At 46.9% G+C, this 16,958-nt stretch overlaps 1 protein-coding gene across 3 annotated transcripts in view; it reads left to right on the top strand.

Annotated features, from left to right (window-relative positions):
• Positions 1–2,371: 2,371 nt before the first annotated feature.
• Positions 2,372–16,958, top strand: part of DDHD1 (DDHD domain containing 1) — a 69,901-nt gene continuing 55,314 nt past the window's right edge. For 2 of the 3 annotated variants that reach the window (XM_080394385.1, XM_080394384.1), the window contains exon 1: positions 2,373–5,556. In XM_080394385.1, coding sequence (XP_080250511.1) covers positions 4,782–5,556 — 775 coding nt within the window. In that variant the 5' untranslated portion in view covers positions 2,373–4,781. Of the gene's footprint in view, positions 5,557–16,958 lie in introns of all 3 variants that reach the window. The other variant, XM_080394383.1, reaches the window with a different exon arrangement.

The raw sequence follows: 16,958 nt of genomic DNA, 5'->3' as shown, positions 1-16,958 counted from the left end.
CTGGCTCTCTCCCTATACCTCTTAGAGTTATTTAACTACTCAGCAGGAACCAGCCACAGCTGCACATCATCCACCTCAGCCAACCCACTGCCCCTGAAGAAAGCCCACAGCTGTATATTATCAATGTTAATTAACCTGCCTTCATTCCTCTATAATTCCTCTACAGGTTTCATTTTCAGTGAAGTTGCTGCAGGAATTCAAAGTCCGTTTCTTGTGTGCATTTTTTGGTTTTTTAAGTAATGCTAAAAATTGGAGGATATTCAGAGATTATTTGCAGTGCATTATACTTTCCATTACACATACTCCCTACCTTCATGGTACGTCTTTTTCTCTTGGGCAAAGGAAGGCCCTTATGAGCTCTTCATGGTACCTCCCTACCTCTTTTCCAGGAAATTCCCAACTGTACCAAGTCTGCAGAAGGGAGACATGTATACATATATGGCTATGAAAGTTCTCTGTGTAGATCTCATGATAGAAGGTTCACAGTATTCACTGTTTCTAGTCTCCATGGAAATTCATAATGCTATATAAAGGGCATTGCAAAATAAAGGTAACTTTGCTTTAAAACTTCCACATAGACACTTACATTGTTCCACATTTATTCCACTGTAACAAAACTTTCCTCCTTTTATGGTAAATGAAGTTTATACATTTGGTCTTACTTTTCATTTCATGTAATTCTATGGTGATGGAACTTGAGTCCTGTGTCATGCCAGAAACTTTCAAACTACTCCACACATGTGAGCTCAGAGCTGCTAACAGTAAAAGAAGGGAAAATACTCCTTTTTTGAGCTCAAATAAGAGGTCTGGGCTCTCAACGTCATTCATACCAGCCCACCTCAGCAAAGACCTTCCTCACAAAATCAAAGTGAAAGCCATTGGGACTCTGTCGGGAGGGGATCCAGGCTTTAGAGCTCCCTTTAATAAGCTGGTTTTCAGGCCATGTGTCTCCATAGGTCTCCAGGACAGCTGTAATGAAGAACAGTCACATTGCAACTCTCTGTGCTGTGGATCAGCTTGATGATGAACCACTAGCACCCAGTCTTTCTGCCTGTTGTCTACAGAGAGACTGTGCACAAGAATATAGCCTCTGCATATGGAGAACAGACATATACACCTAGAAGTGTACATCAAGAAATAAATCAAATCATCTGAAAGAATGTATAAAAAAGGTAAAGAAAATTTAAAGTGCCCCTTGTTCATTTGGACAATCTTTCCTTGATCTCAGACAAGGAGCAAAAAGAGAGAGAATTTGAGTAGGGTGACATGAAGAAGAGTGAAACACTTGTTGAGTGAGAAAAGATGGTGAAATCCCCCTGGCTTCAATGGAAATGAGAATGAAAATTGAGAATTTTACAATCTGTATCTTCAAAGCAATCTACAAGGTAAATAAGTGTGGAGAAAAATCTGGGACAGGCTTCATGGGGAGATTACCTTGTGGAGTTCATTAGAAATGCAAAAGATACGTTAAACAAACAGATCATGTTCCTGTAGCTAGAGTGATGTGGTCAAACACCTCAGGACACCCTCCTCCCCTGACTTCTTGATTGTACCTTGTTTATTTCCTTTTCCCCCCCGTCTGTTTCTCCATTTGAAAAGGTAGAACAAGCACACACAAAGCTCCTGCAGTGGGGGACTAACAAAGTTCTGGGAGCTTTTAGGATGGAAAAGTGTTGCTGATGCATTCAAGGATCCCTGTGCTGTCTTTCAGCATGATTTTAATGATTTAGGGGAACAACACCCCAGCAGTGAACATTTTAAAAGCTTCACGCACCCTTCCAGCCTGAACTTAATCTGTCCTCTCTCTGTGTTTTAACATGAATGGAATTCCCTGGCTGAAGGTGGACGTAGGAGGTAGGGCACAAACCTATTTCTGGACATACAATGCCATGCAGTACACAGAAGTCCTCTTGTTGCTGGAGGCTGTAGGATGGAGACAAGCAGAACTGCGTAGGAGATGGGAGAATCAGGGAAAACATGCACTGTACCCTGTGTTTATTTTTTCCCCCCACAGCTGAGAGCAGGGCTGTGTGAGGGGTTTTGCTGTGAATCAAGGAAAATGACACATACAGACATTTAGGGGTGGGGGCACACAAACGTTTATGACACTCACCTTCCTGTATTCCAGCTGTATGCACGCACACACACACACATGCTAGCTGCCTCTATTAGTGGCGTAAAATCCAGCCATCCACCACAGGCCAGCACAGGCAGTTGGGTATATTGGGTAGGTCACATTCAGAGGTGACATCCAGGCGTCACACCTCCTCTGTTCTTACCTTAGGAAAAAGTGTGCAAGTGTGTGTGTATAAAGGTTGGGTTGGGGGTACAGCCCATCCCACATCACACAGCCACATCCCACCAGAGGCTGCAGTCCAGCACCCTGGCCTGCCAGCTGTGATGTGTGTATGAATCGGGCAGAAAGGATGTTGTACACACAGATGTGGCAAATGCACAGGTATCAGCTCTCTCACCCTTCCAGGTGTAACTGAGATAGGAGTATCACTCACCCTCTCACCGCCTCCTTCCTCCTGGGCATGTTGCGAAAAGGTGGGGGGGTGTCTCATAAACAGGTGATCCCATGCCAGTAAGCCGGGGCGTGTTTCTGGGAGTCTCTCTTTCCCACACACACAACAACCCTAAACCCATGAGAAAGGATGGTGGGGTGAAACTGGCACTGCTGAGGTGATCCATCACTGCCCCTCACTCAGCTGAAGGGTGTGTGTTGGGAAGAGCTGTCTCACACAGGTGTAAACCCCAGGCACCCTCCCTCATCCTTCTTCCTGCTACAGGCTGCCAAGCGTTTTATCGCACAGCTATGCATCTCAGCACGCCCTCCTGTTGATTACATGTGTAGTGGGGATGGAGGCGGTTGTTTGTCATTCACACACACAAACACAGGTGAACTCCAGCCCCTCTGAATTTGGAGGGCACAGCTAGCCTTTGGAGGAGTGGGGTCTCTTTTGCACAAGGGTGATTTCTGGTTGTTGACATCATTAGTTTGCAGGGTGTGTATCTGGGGTATGCTTGTCTCACACGCTCCCCCTACACAACTGAGAAATCCCTGGCTGAAGGGAAAAGCGATGCCACACCAACAAGCAGAGGTCAAACCTGACTGCTTCTCCCCACCAAGCTGTCAGGGTGCTGAGCTGGGGGAGGACATCTCACGCACAGTGTCACCCTGTGCAAGATTGTCTACCATTAGGCTGCAGGGTTTCCTTGGTGTGGAGGGTAGGGTTGGACACACACAGGAGGGATTCCTGTTGCACTCTGGTTGTTGCAGGGTGTGACAACCCCCAGTGCACATGAAGGTGAACAGGCTGCTCCCTGTTAGGTGTTGGAGTTGTGATGAAGGGTCCTCTTCCCCCCGCCCCCCGAACCCCAGTACTTCCTTGCACGCTGCAGGGTGTTGGCTGGGGTTGTCTTTTTTGCGTATGTGTGTACCCCACTCAACCTTTTAAGTTACCAGGTGTGTGTTGCACCCGACACCCACATTCACAGGCCAAACCTCAGTTTCCCCCCAGCAGGCTGCAGGGAGCAGCACACATGCACACAAACCAACACCAACACTCCCACTAAGGCAGCAGGATGAGCACTGGGGGTGTCAGGTGCCCTCCACGAGGCAGCAGGATGAGCACTGGGGGGTGTCTCACACACAGACACTAGTCCCCTGCAGGGCTGCAGGACGTGTGTTCTGTCACATGCACATACACAAGGGTGCAAGATGTGCTTTAAAAGCATCTGTCACCCACATGGGACATCAGTGAGCATCCTGAGGTGTTGGCCACCCGCACAGAGGGTTGTTTTAAGAGTGCCTGCCGCAACCACACCAAGCCATGGATTGTTTTCTGGGGGTGCCCATCACTCACACACCAGGCTGCAGGGTGTCTTGTCTGCCTGTGAGGCTGCAGGTTGTGCTTTAGGGTGTCTCACACATGCTGGGCCTCCAGCTGTCTTCAGGGTGCCAGTCTGCATGTCAGGGTGCCTCATGCTGCGTTGGCAGGCATCGCTTATGTCCATGAGGCAGCAGGCTGGGGCTTAGGGTGTGTCACCAATGCAGGTTGTAGTTTGAGGTGTCTGTCCCAAGTGGAGCTCAGGCTGTGTTTGAGGGTGTCTTGCACAAGATGGGGCTGTAGACTGTGTTTGCGGGTGTCTCACACTCAGAACTGTGGCTGTTGGCAGTGTTCGAGGGTGCCTCAAGCACAGAACTGGGGCTGTTCACAGTGCTAAGGGTGTCTCACACGCAAACAGGGCCACAGGTGGTGTCTGAGGGTGTCTCACACTGCACAGGAGGATGTTGGCTGTGTCTGAGCGTGCCTCACACTGAACTGGGGCTGTTCACAATGTTGAGGGTGTCTCCCACAGTGACAGGGCCACAGGTGGTGTCTGAGGGTGCCTCACACGGCACAGGAGGCTGCAGGCCATGTCTGAGGGTGCCTCGCACACGGATGGGGCTGCAGGCAGCGTCCGAGGGTGCCTCCGACACGGACAGGCCTTTCGGCACTGTGAGGCGCCTCACCCGCAGAACTGGGGCCGCGGGCGCTGGCCGAGGCCGCCTCACGCCGCCCCGCGCCTCACGCCCCGCCGCGGCCCGCGGCCGCGCCCTGCGCTTCCCCGCGCGGGCCCGCAGGCTGCGTGCTGCCGCCCCGCCCCCGGCCGCGTCGCGTCGCGCGTGACGATGTGGCGCCGCCCCCGCCCAGACGGAGCCGGCGGCGGTTAGGGGCGGCGGGAGGCGCGACGGTTGCGCTGAGGCGGCACCGCGGGCCGGGCGCCTCAGCGGCATGGATTACCCGGAGCCCCGCTCGCCGCCGGGCACCTGGGACCTGCCCGGCGAAGCCAGCGGTTACGAGCGGGCGACCCGCGGCGAGGAGGAAGCGACGGAGACGGCGAGCCGTGGCGTGCAGCACCCCCGCACCGGCCCGCCCCGCCGCCCCCCGAAGCGCTCCTCCTCCTCTGAGGGGGAGCGGGAGGCGGCGGCCGCCCTGCGGCGGGAGCCCAGCCTGAGCGACGAGGCCGGCGACGACGGTGATTTCCACTCGGCCGAGTCCGGCACCTCGCTGCGCTACTCCACGGGCGCGGGCGGCGAATTCCACTCAGCCAAGTCCGGCACCTCGCTGCGCTACTCCACGGGCACGGGCGGCGATTTCCCCTCGGCCGAGTCCTGCGCCTCGCCGCGCTACTCCACGGACACGGACGGCGAAGGCAGCGAGGGCGAGGGAGCGGGGCTGGCGAGCAGCGAGAGCGGCGGCAGCGGCTTCTCCCTGGCGGCCGCCGCGCTGCCCGAGACGAGGCGGCCGGGCGGTGGCCGGCCCCGCTATGAGGGGGTGCGGGAGCTGGGCGCCGAGGAGGTGCGGTGGTTCTACCAGGAGGACCGGAAAACCTGGAAGCCCTTCATCGGCTACGACTCGCTGCGGATCGAGCTGGCCTACCGCGCCCTCAGAGCCGGCGGCCCGGCCGAGCGGCGGGACAGCGAGGCCGTGGAGCCGGTGTGCGTGCGGAGCGGGCTCTACGAGGTGGACGTGGCCAACGCGGAGAGCTACCCCGTCTACTGGAACCGTGAGTGCTGCCGGCCCTGACGGGGAGTCGGCCGGTGCCCCTGCCCCGGGAGGGGGGTGGGGGTGGCTGAGGGTGGCCGGTGCACCTGCCCCGGGGAGTGGGGTAGTGGCGGAGGGTGGCCGGTGCCCCTGCCCCGGGGGTGGGGGTGGCGGGGGGTGGCCGGTGCCGGCCGGTGCCCCTGCCCCGGGAGGGAGGGGGGGGCTGGTCGGGGGTGGCCGGTGCACCTGCTCCGGGGGGGTGGCCGGGGACTCCCGGTGTCTTCGCACTGAGACCGGGGGAGGGGGCCACCGGGGGGGGGAGGCTGGGATGGCTCCCGCTCTCTTGGCAAGGGACTCTGGGTATCCCCTGCGTGCAGAGACCCTGCGCTGGGTTTTCCTCTCCGTGGGGACACTGGGCAGCCCATCCTAACGCCCCCCGGCGCACCATGGTGGGTGAACGGGGGTCTGAACGCTCCCTGTCATGCAAACCTGGCCGAGGGGACTGACCTCTTGCTGCCCGTGTACACCTCGGGGTAAGGGGTACAGGGCAAAATGCCTTCCAGGGAGAGGGGAGCCTGGGTGCACATCTCCAACACACACCTGAGCCAGGAGGGACTGGGAATTTCCCTTCCAAGTAGTGTGAAATGCAGCACTGGGCATCCCCTCCTCCCTCCTATGCACAATCATAAGGGAAGCAGCCTGAGCCTGGCTGTCCTTCGGCATGCATGTGAGGGAGGGGGCACTGGACCGCCCCCACACACCCCCAGAGGATGAGGCACAGGGTACCCCTCACCCCCCATGCAGGCTCATGGCAAAGGGTGCACTGGGCACCTCTTTGGTGGCTTCCAGCTGCAAAGGGAACTGGACATCTTTCCCTCCCTCACTGCCCTGTGTGCATGCACCTGCAAGAGATGGGGATCTGGGCATTCAACCCTGGTGTCCAGAGACACGGGAATAGTTGGTCTGGATGTCTTCTCATTTCTTGATATGTGCAGGAGAAAGTGGGAGGGTATGGGACTAAGAACCTTCTTGGTTATGCTTCCCTTTTCCAAAACAAAGTGTGACTGAGGGTGGCTGTTTGCTTTCAGCACTTTTGCCCTTCCTTAGTATATACCTGTCCTTCAGAAGGAGCAGGGTAGAAACAGCAATTATTTGTCCTCTGCCTCCCTGCCACACTCACTTCTGATCCCCCTTCTTTAGTAAGGAACGATGGAAGAGAGAGCAGATGCCAGGTTTCCCCTCTGCTACCCTTGTCCTCTGCCCTTGGAAAATGATACTGTAGTTCATCTTCCCTTTCCCATCACCTGTCCACTGGGAAGGGGCCTGAAATAGGACTTCTCCCCCTTTCTTGTTGAGGGGATGCAACAGGCATCTCAGATACGTGCATGGGCTTTCTTAGGCTTCCAAAAGAAGGGAATTTGTTTTACCCCCTCAACTTCAAAACAAGGTGGTGATGTAACCCATCTGCCACCCTTCCCCTTCCATTCACGTGTCCTTTGCTGGAGGAGAGAAGACCTTGGGGTAATGAAAGAAGAGCATGACACCTCAGCTCTTCTGCCCCTTCATTTGCAGGGCATGTCTCCCAGGGTCTTGCTGGACAAGAGAGCATCTGCTCTTGTAGAGCAGACAAGCTGTGCCACTGCTTACCCTCTGGCCCTGAGGACTTATTTCCCTTGTCCTTGAAGGAATGCAGTTGGAAAGTGTTATGAGCAGAGTGAGAGATGCAGAGTAGTCAGGGAGTAGACACACAGACTTGGGAGAGGGGCAGGCAGGTAGGTTTCTCTTGTCTCCTCTGCATATTTGTGAGACTCAGGTGGGAGTCACAGAGGAACAGCAGAACTGACTCAGATAGGAAAACTAGGGCTTTTTGTTGTTTTCCCTCTTCTTTATAACAGTCTTTCCAGAAGGGAGATCCATAAACGACAATACCACATGGTACAATTCACTTGCAGTGTGTCAATTTGTCTTTCAGATCCCTGCCCCAGCAGACAGACAGTGAGCTCGAGGGACAAGAAGACTTCTCTGTCCACATGTGTTTTCAATTAGGGGAGGCTGGGCACAGCTCCTTGAGCCGAAAGCAGAGGTGGTTCTCCCTGTCACCACCCTGAAGCCCCTGTGGTTGGTACTCAGTAACACGTGGTTACTGGAAAGAGATGATGCAGGTCATCCAAGGGATGAGGAAACTGCTGCCATCCCTCTTGTAACTGTGCCCCAGGGAGAGAGAGGAACAAGTGAGCGGAGCTGTCAGGTGAGGCAGGATTGCTCCTGATAATGGAAGCAAGAGGCTGTACTCGTCAGCAGCTTAAAGGTTTAATTTCTTGACCCTGTGCCTTGTCCGTTTTGGAAGCTGACTCAGTCTCATTAAGCCTGAGGAGCAGATGTTTCAAACGGCAACCTATGCTGTGCAGAGATGATTTCTGATGCTCGGAAGGAGAGATTCCCAGAGGTTAGCACCAGAAGCAGTGCTAGGCAGGGGAGAAATAAACTCACTGAGAAGACTTAGTGACGGGGATGTTTTCTAGTCCTCAGAAAGCTGATTAAGGAGAATGCTCAAGTCTTTTCTTATTAGCAAGTCCACTCCTTCGCAAGACTGAAGATAAACTTTTGGTGTTTCAAAGGCTTGTCAGTGTCTTCTGGTTTAATTCTTCTTTCACTTGTACATTTCCTTGCCTCTGTTCCCTGTGGACATGGGCCCTCTTGCCTTTCTCCCAGCTGCTCCCAGCTGCTGTGACCAGACCTGAGGAAACAGCAAGGTCAGATCCTAAGGATTCAGTCACATCTGTGCTTTTGAAGGCCTTGGTGTAGCTGTTATTACCAAGTTATTCCCACTTGATAGTGTGCATGTAATTTTGGATCCAAAGGGTAGCTACTACCTTGGTCTGCTGTAGTGTGGGAGGGAGCCGGTGGCAGCAAACCAGATCTCGCACTAGCAGAGCAAGTAAGTAAGGGAGGAGAATCTTGCTCTCTGATCACACAAGCATGAAGTGTAATGGAGTACAACTGACTTAAAATATGCTGAAGTGCATGTTAAAGAGTACAGAAACTGCTATCCAGTTTTGCTGATTCACATTTTCAGTTCAGAGTGAAGGTCAAAAGCTTTTATGTTTGGTGTTACTGCTTTTTTTGTTGTTCTTTTTCATGTATGTGCTGTACTTCCCAGAAGGCTGCTGTCTATCACAGCTCCAATACTGAATGGGCTGACAGTTCTTCAGCTATTGTGGCATCTTAATGACAGGGAAATGTTGATGGTAGCTTGGCATGTGCGGAAATATTTTTTCACTTTGCATCTTTAGACATCTTAAGCTCATCACAAGGTTCATTTGTAACTTCAGGAATATCAGACTAAGTTACAATTTGAGCAGAGTAATTACTGAGAACTTTATCCTTACCTTGTGACCTCTGGGATTTATTTAATGAATATTGTAAAACTAGCAAAGATGGCGCAAGAGGACTAAAATTATTAGCATAGGCTCCTGGATAAGTGAGTAACTTGGAGTTAGGCTACTTCTTGGCTTCAGTGGACATAATGAGGGATATTTTATACAAGGTTCCTCTGTTTGAATCTTCTTGAGTTATCCAGACCTTTTCTGCCCTCCTGGTTGAAGAGGGCTGCTTCACAATCATTTTTCTATAGGATTACACAGTTTAGTTTTCAAAGTCCTGGATGAGTCTGTTAAATCTGCAGCCTGTGGGCTTCTGGGTGGTTCTATTGTGTTCCTTGGCTTGTGAGTTTGTCCTGGGCAGCTGTTGCCCTGTCTGGTATTTGCTTTCCCCTTGCTTTTAGATAGTTACATTGTCAATTTCCCTGTGTTTTCTTACAAATCAATCCACTTTCACTCTCCAGGTAGTCATCTTCATCCCAGCATGTTCTCCAGTTTGAATTTTGACTGTGTGTTGGGATGCCTATCATCTTGGCTGGCATCTGTCGTGCAGCAGTGGTTCTTAAAATTGAAGTAGGACTTCTGTAAAATCTGGTTGTATGTGGAGAGAAGCAAGAAAAAAAATATGTGTTTCTGCAGCCATTTGGGGAGTCTGTGGAGCATTGTCTTTTAGGGAAGGATGAAATACTCCGCTCTCAGACACGGATTTGGTAAGGGTTGGGGTTTTGTTTGTTTTTCAACATGTATGGGTTTTGTACCTAATAGTTGCAGAAGTCTATTAAGTAGAATACCTCTTGTAGTATTAAAAAAAAAAATTGTTTGCTATTACCGCCCCTGAAAAGATATAAGATCTGCTGTAGCAGATATTTTACTGACCTTAATCTGAAAAATACCTGTGAATAGAGAGTGGATCACTGGGTCTTAATTTTAAAATTTGTACACTCAGGCTGGAATTGGGCAGCTATTGAAAACTGTTTCAGCTGCCTTTAAACTTGGACTGGAAGAGACATCCAAGACTGTCTGTTTTCTTTTGTAAGCTCCCTGTGAGCTGCTTTGTAAACAGGAAGAAGAGGCAGTCACTACCACCCTGTGAAAAGCCACTGCAGGTTGAGCTTTTGTGAAATGAGACATGAAATCAGGGCATTGTCATTTGCCCTCTGTACTTAGTCAGGAAGATTACTGAGAATTCTTGGACTATAATTGATACTTGGCACCAAATGATTACAAAAGGCTGTTTTCTTAGTGGATTTTTTTTAAAATCATGTGCTTGTTTTGATGTAGGAGGTAGATGTTAGCGGTAAGATATGAAACCACTTGTACCTCAGCTGCTGGTGGTTCTTTCTGCACTGTCAAGACTAAAACTGCATTTCAGAGTCATAAGGTGCTTCTCTGCCATCTGCTTTGTGCAAGAGGCTTGGGTGCTTGCACCTTTCCTAGAGCTGGCAGGATAAATTTGAATGCTGACACTACAGACTGGGAACCCTAAATCCATCTTGAAACCCCACTAGACTTGCCTGGCTGCTTTAATCAATGTCTGGTATTTCTTCTGAGTCTGTGTGCTTAGTTTATGGGTTTTGTTTTGTATTCTGAAACAGAAATAGTTAAAACAGATTCAGGAGGCAAGATGAAAATTGGGGGCTTAGAATCAGGAGTTTATCAGTATGTTTGTGGCTCGCATTTGTTTTAGACTGCACTTAGCAGCAGAACATAGTTGCTTTACAGCATGCTTAGAACATTGCTTTTGGTATGCTGGGCAGTCTTTGAACTTGGTACAATTTCCTTTGTGTGAAGGACCTTTCGATCAAAGACTGAATTCCTGAATACTGTCGTCTTTGCTTTTCTCTCAAGGTATGTTGTTGGTTTTTTTTTCAAATAAAATACTGATAGATTACATGGCAAGGTAAGGCATTGCTTTTACTACTCCAAGTCTGCCCTGGGTTTTACTTTTCTGCTTCTGTTCTTAACATACTATCCTTCCAGACATATCTGGTAGCTTAGTTTTGGCCAGCTCCTTCCTGACTAGAAGGCTTAACACACATAGATGAAACAATGTGTAGGTTTGCAGTGCTCTGCGTATTAAATCACATATCACTTTTTGTTGTTGTTGTTGTTGTTGTATGTTCTGTTTATATTTATGGTCCCTGGTACTTTTCCTCCTTTCAGTAGAGAGAGAGCTTGTGGCATTTAGGATGCATTCACGAGAACAGGTGGCAAATGTCAGCGCTTCACTCAGATGTGTCTTTGAGGGCAAGTTTCTTCTGTGTCCTCAGCTTTTGTTTGTGACTTACAAGTATTATTTAAGCAAAACTAATCTGTAGTCTTACTTATGTAAATTATACCAGAATCACAGAATTGCTCTCTGGTGTCAGCTACAGCAGAGTAGCTAAGATGGACTCAGCTTAGAAAGAGAGATGTGCTTGCCCTTTGGTATGGTCCAGCATTTGTTGCTGCTAGATGTGGCCAACAGGAGGTAAGGCAGAGATGCAGGGAATACTTGGGTTACAAGTTCTGGGGGACAGGGTGTTACCTACTGTAACAGAGAAAGCAGAAAATGTTTGTGGGATGAGAAGGATCAGGAGTTCTGTTCTGATGTAATTCCATCTTGAATAATTTGACTGTGGCAATATCAAAGACATTGAATGGGATTTATTTTGGAGGTGATGGAACTAAGTTGAGGATAGATGACAGGTGGATTTCTGTGCATACATGTGGCAGGGGGAGATGCTGTCTAGGGGAAAAAAAAGTACTGAAGGCAGAGAGAGACCTTGGGCACAGTTCCTTTTTGCCCCAAGAGGAGCATGACAATCTGTAAGAGCTGACACTGTGTAGGTTAGTAAATAGAAGGACTGGATGGAAGAAAAAAATTTGCAAAAAAGCAAGAAATTAAAATAAGAAGCATGAGCAGTTCTTTTGCTGGTATATCTGCAAGGCTTGGAAAAGTGAAGATAAGAAGTAGTGGTTTTGAGTGTTGGCCGGGTCACTTTTGTGACCTATTTGTGGTATGTTCTGTTCTCAAACAGGTTGCAAGCAGCTGAAGCCACACTAGAGTGTGCCTGGTGTGGAGCTGAAAAGCAGAAGCTTCAGGAGTTTGTAAGTGTTATAAATAGCATGGTTAGCAAGTGCTGGGGTGAAGGGAATACAAGGTGCAAGTGGGATCCCAGGCAGTGATATTTAAGGTGAAAGAAACTAAAATCATGGTGGTTTTCTGGGGGACAGGGTAAAAAAATTTCAAGGAATAAGTGAAATCTGGGGATGAAAGTATAGGGGAATCTGGAGTTGGGGTGGAGTAGACAGAAAAAGGAAGCAAGGTTAGGAGAGTGGAGAAAAAAAATCCCTGCAAAGGAGAAGGGATTTTGTGCAAAGGTTATTGTGCCCTTGAGTATCTCCATCTTGTTCATTAGTGGTAGGTCTGAGGTATGCACAGGAAAAATCTTGCTGCGTTTTTTTTTTTTTTTAAGATATTCCTGTATAGGAACCTACTGGCTCAAAGTGTATGTAGGTGATCGCTGCTGCTCGGTGCTGGCGAGAGCTTGCTAACAAAGACTGATTGACGAGCGCCTGTCGGGAGAGCACACACACTGAGCAGAGAGTGTGATTGTGCAAAAGTCTCGTGACTTCCAATGGGATTTGAGCATGTGCTTACCTTTTAGGAGGTACTCACATGTTTGTCATGTGGCACAGTTGCTCTTTTGTGGGTCGGTTTAGCTTTCATCTCATGCGGTTTCAAAAAATGCAAGTTTTTCTGGGGAGAAAAGAGCTGATAAGGGACTAGCTCCTACAGCTTGTTGACTCCAGCCACAAATACTGCCGGTAGAAGTGCTTCACCTCAGAGTACTAGCAGTGAAATTTGGCAAGCTATTTTAATTGATAAGAATCTAATAAAAAATAAAGCTCTAAACTTAAAACTGTAGCCCTGTTTCATGGTTGAACACTCCCAAGTTTTTTTTGATGAGCGTTGCCTGCTCATCGTTGATGTGGCTAGTGAGGCAAGCTTTAGGATTTTGACTTGGCCCATTGGGTTCAGGTCTGTGTAAAGAGCGCTTGTAGAAATGTTAATTAAACTATTAAACCAGAAAAACCCTTCTTGAAAAACATGATACACCCTATGTTTTCGGGTGATACATAGCAATTGAGATGAGAGATGACTTTGAGGGCATTAATCTCTTTTTGAGGGGTTCCTTCTGCATTTGACATTTGAACCAGCCCTGAAGGTCAGCCTTTTGTTGTTGTTTGGGATTGCTCAGCTCATAATGTATACTGATTATATAGGAGAAAAACAGAAGTTGTTGCTTGAATACTTCAAGTGGTCTTGGTAAAACAGGGGCAATTCACACTTGCAGTGGAGCAAAGCACGTGTTCCTTGCTGCATCTAATGTTGAAGCAAACACGGCGGCTCGCATGTGTAGCTGCTCTGTAGATCAGAGCCTGGGAAGAAAATCGCATCTATGCCAATCAGATTGCTCTTAATGTGCTTAGTGGCTGTGAAAGTCAAAAGTAACTTCCACCTGTAATTTTGAAATTGGTTTAATAAAGCAATTTGATGGACCAGCAAAATAATAATCTTTACTGCTCAGTGAATGAAATCTCTTTTCATCTCAGATACTGAATAAAAAATAAAAGCCTGGATCGGTAAATTCATGTAGCTCTCTTTAGTTTTCTGAGACCGGGATTTCACCCTTGAACTCCTCTTCAGGTTATGTTGTTCCTTTTGAAAGAGCAGAACAGATTGCATGTGTTTGTAGTTAAATGAAGGAAGGTCACCCGGGCTGCGATTAAATGAGTGGCTCCATTTACTTGAATGTCACAAAAGCTACTCTATTCTGAAATAATACGTTGGGGAATAGCTAGAAAGCTGTAGAGCATTAAGTTATTGGGGAAAAAAGAAACTCTAAAAGTCAGTTATGTTACCTAGCAAACATGAAATAATGAAATTGTAGTTTGGGGCTATTTTATTATAAGATCTGCTTGTTCACCCAGCCTGCATGATCAAGTCCCTGACTGTAAAACATAGGAATCTTCAGTCTCACGATGAGTTTCTATAACCACTTGTTCTCATAATAAGTCTTCTGTCCTCATGAGTTTTTTGGTTTTTTTTTTTTCCTTTGCGAGACTCTACAAACCTAACCACAAGGAACTTAAGTAAGAGGAACAGTTCTTGTCCTGCAAACTGCACTCTGTGCATTTGCACTGACAAAAGTAGAATCTGCAAATCGTTATGGCTGTAGAGGCAGCAGCGGCCATGGCTGCAGCGTAGGTAGGAGGCATGCTGATAGTTGAGTAATAACCATCCTTATAATTAACAGTGTTTGCACTAGTGAAAAGTCTTACAGGCAGAGCAGTAGTTAATATACCCAAAGTATGATTTTCGCCCAGTTAAAATAGGAACAGATAGAAAATCTTACAAAGTCTCCAACAGTACCCTGCATGTTATTCTGGAATACATTTACTTCAGTGGCTCATGTCAATGATCCAAGTTCTTGTGTGTATTACAATTGCTAGGAGTGCTGTGCTCCAGGATGATGTTCAGCACTTTTCAGCACTTCTAGCAGGCCTTGGGAGGAATAATAAAAAAAGAAAAAAGAAAAAAAAAAAACACCACACCACCAAACTCTTTTTTTCCTTGGTAAATCCTTGGTAAATGTGTGGGCACTTCTTTATTATTTAAATAGCTTTCAGATTGAGATGTCACATATGGTGGCCTCACAAGTACGTTCAACTTGTGCAGATGTAATCCTCATGCACTGCAAATTGTTTGCAACTGTAGTAATAAGTCAAATTTAAGGAAGGCAAGTTACTACACTGAAAAGCAACTAGAGTTGGCTGCATTTTATGAGCTTGTATTTCTTGTTCAACCTTTTGGCTTTGGGCTTGGGGAGCTGGGAAATTGGGATTGTCAGCTTCAGCAAAACACTACCTTTAATTTAAATTGCTGAGCCTTTGAATATTATATTAACTTTTTAGATCTGATTTGTGGGTAAATTATTAAAGGTGTCTTCAGATTATGAGTGAGTAGTGCCAGAAGCACCTTAACCTTGCTATCTCAACAGGACCTCAGCTTTGAAGCAATGAAACAGAAGTTCACTGAAATCTTGCTCTTTTATAATTTTATTCTATCTTGTTTATCTTCCAGGTTGCATGCTAGCCGGTGTTGGTTTTTCCGAAACAGTCCTCCTTTTGACTGCTTGTTTAATAACCTTTACTTACCATCTCTGTATCATTTTAGGTTTTCAGCGTTTTGGTTCTGATTCAAGTAAGGTGAAAGAGGGTTATGTGAGCCACAGTTTGAGCTGTACAATATTTAAATTCAGGTGTACACTGTTTCAGGCAGTGTGGTGGAAAGAAACAAGTGATAGCATTGATGTAGTAGTAAAAGAAGGAAAATGAAGGCAGGTTCTGCTCACTACTTTTCATACTGTGTTCTATGGATTAGTTAACCTTTGCATGCAGTTTATATTGGATGTGATCACACAGTTTAAAGATCTACACAAAAAAAGAGTAGCTGAGGTATACATATATAAATTACTGCATGTATACTACATGTTGCATATATTTTTTTATTTTAACTTAATTTTTATTATTCATAGGATTTAGGTGATTATCGTAATGCAAATTGTTCATGTTCTCACATCACACCATTAATTACAGCACTTGTATTTTATTCTTTGGATTTTCAGGAAAAAAAGACCTTTTTGTGTAAAAATAAATAAATCCTTTGTTGCAGTCTAGATCTCTTAAACTAATTTCCTCTAAAAGCGGTAAAATATGTACGACTAATTAAAATGAAGTGCCTTTCATCAGCTCATAATCCCTGCCGTTCCATTCAAATTTATTTAGAAATTCTTGTCCAAATAAAACATGCAAGTGTATAACCAGTCAAATATATCGGTATCTTTCAGTCTGAAACACTGCCAACTGCAGATTATATGGCATAAGACTTAAGGCAGTAAAGAAATGAAGGCAAATCCTTTTCTAGGGATCAGGATTGTAGGGACAAAGTTAAATAGCACTTCATATTACAGAGCTGGATTCTATACTGGTAAAAAAAAAAAAAAGCTACATTACAACATGATGTAGATATCAGTGTATTTGATTCTCCCATAAAACAAAAATAACTGAAAGAATGTAGTTTAAGTTTTCTAAAACTGTCTTAATATCCAAGATATGAATGAATTTGTTGAAGATGGACAGGAGTGAGTGAAATTGGGTGTTAAAATGGCGGGTTCATCACTTTTTAATGGTGATTACTGTAATAGCTTCCATCAAGTTCTGTAGGTGAATCACAGAGATACCTTTAAGCAATAGCACGTATCCAAGATTAAACACAGGGATTGTGTTCATGAATGTGTGCCTTTACTCTTTCCCACAGTCAACAAATTATACTGAAAAATCTCCTCTTGTGTTACAGTCACACCATTTCCCCACCCAATGCAGATTCAGTGTAATTACCATTAATATACCTCTCTTTCTTGGTAACTGAAATGCCACTTGCTTTTGAAGCTGGTGACTTTTAGCACCAATAGGTTCTCGTCATTGTTATGATTGGACTTAGACTTTGACCTGGACTGAAATCCAGCATTAACATGCTTCTAATATTATAGCCATTGTTGTTCAGTTTTAAAAACACAAATGTTAATGGGAAGTTGTACTTCCCCACTTTACCGAGCCTCCTCTCTGATGAGAAGGTGAAATGGTTCTTTGTGAGCTGTGATCACAAATTTGATTGTTTTGGTTCTGAAAGACAGTGTTCGCTTTTCTTAAAACTAAACTGCTTCTGATGGAAGGAAATGTTACTTACTTGCTTCCTCAACTAGGTGGTTTTCTCTGGAGGTTTCCCAGTAGCACCGTGATCAAACCTGCCATCCAGCTGGCAATGTGAAATAAGACAAGCTTGCAGTTCAGGGTGCTGTGGCTGCACACATAGCATGCAGCAGTTTAAAGGAGAGGATGAAAAAAAAACCCAAGCAACTCCTGGGTCCCCACTGAGCTGTGGAAAACAGAATTGCCTCACTCAGGTTTTAAAACCTTAGTCTGAAAACAAAGCTCC

This window comes from Falco punctatus (genome assembly GCF_963210335.1).
Source record: "Falco punctatus genome assembly, chromosome: 7".
NCBI lineage: Eukaryota > Metazoa > Chordata > Aves > Falconiformes > Falconidae > Falco > Falco punctatus.
This window is presented reverse-complemented; position numbering and strand designations above follow the sequence as displayed.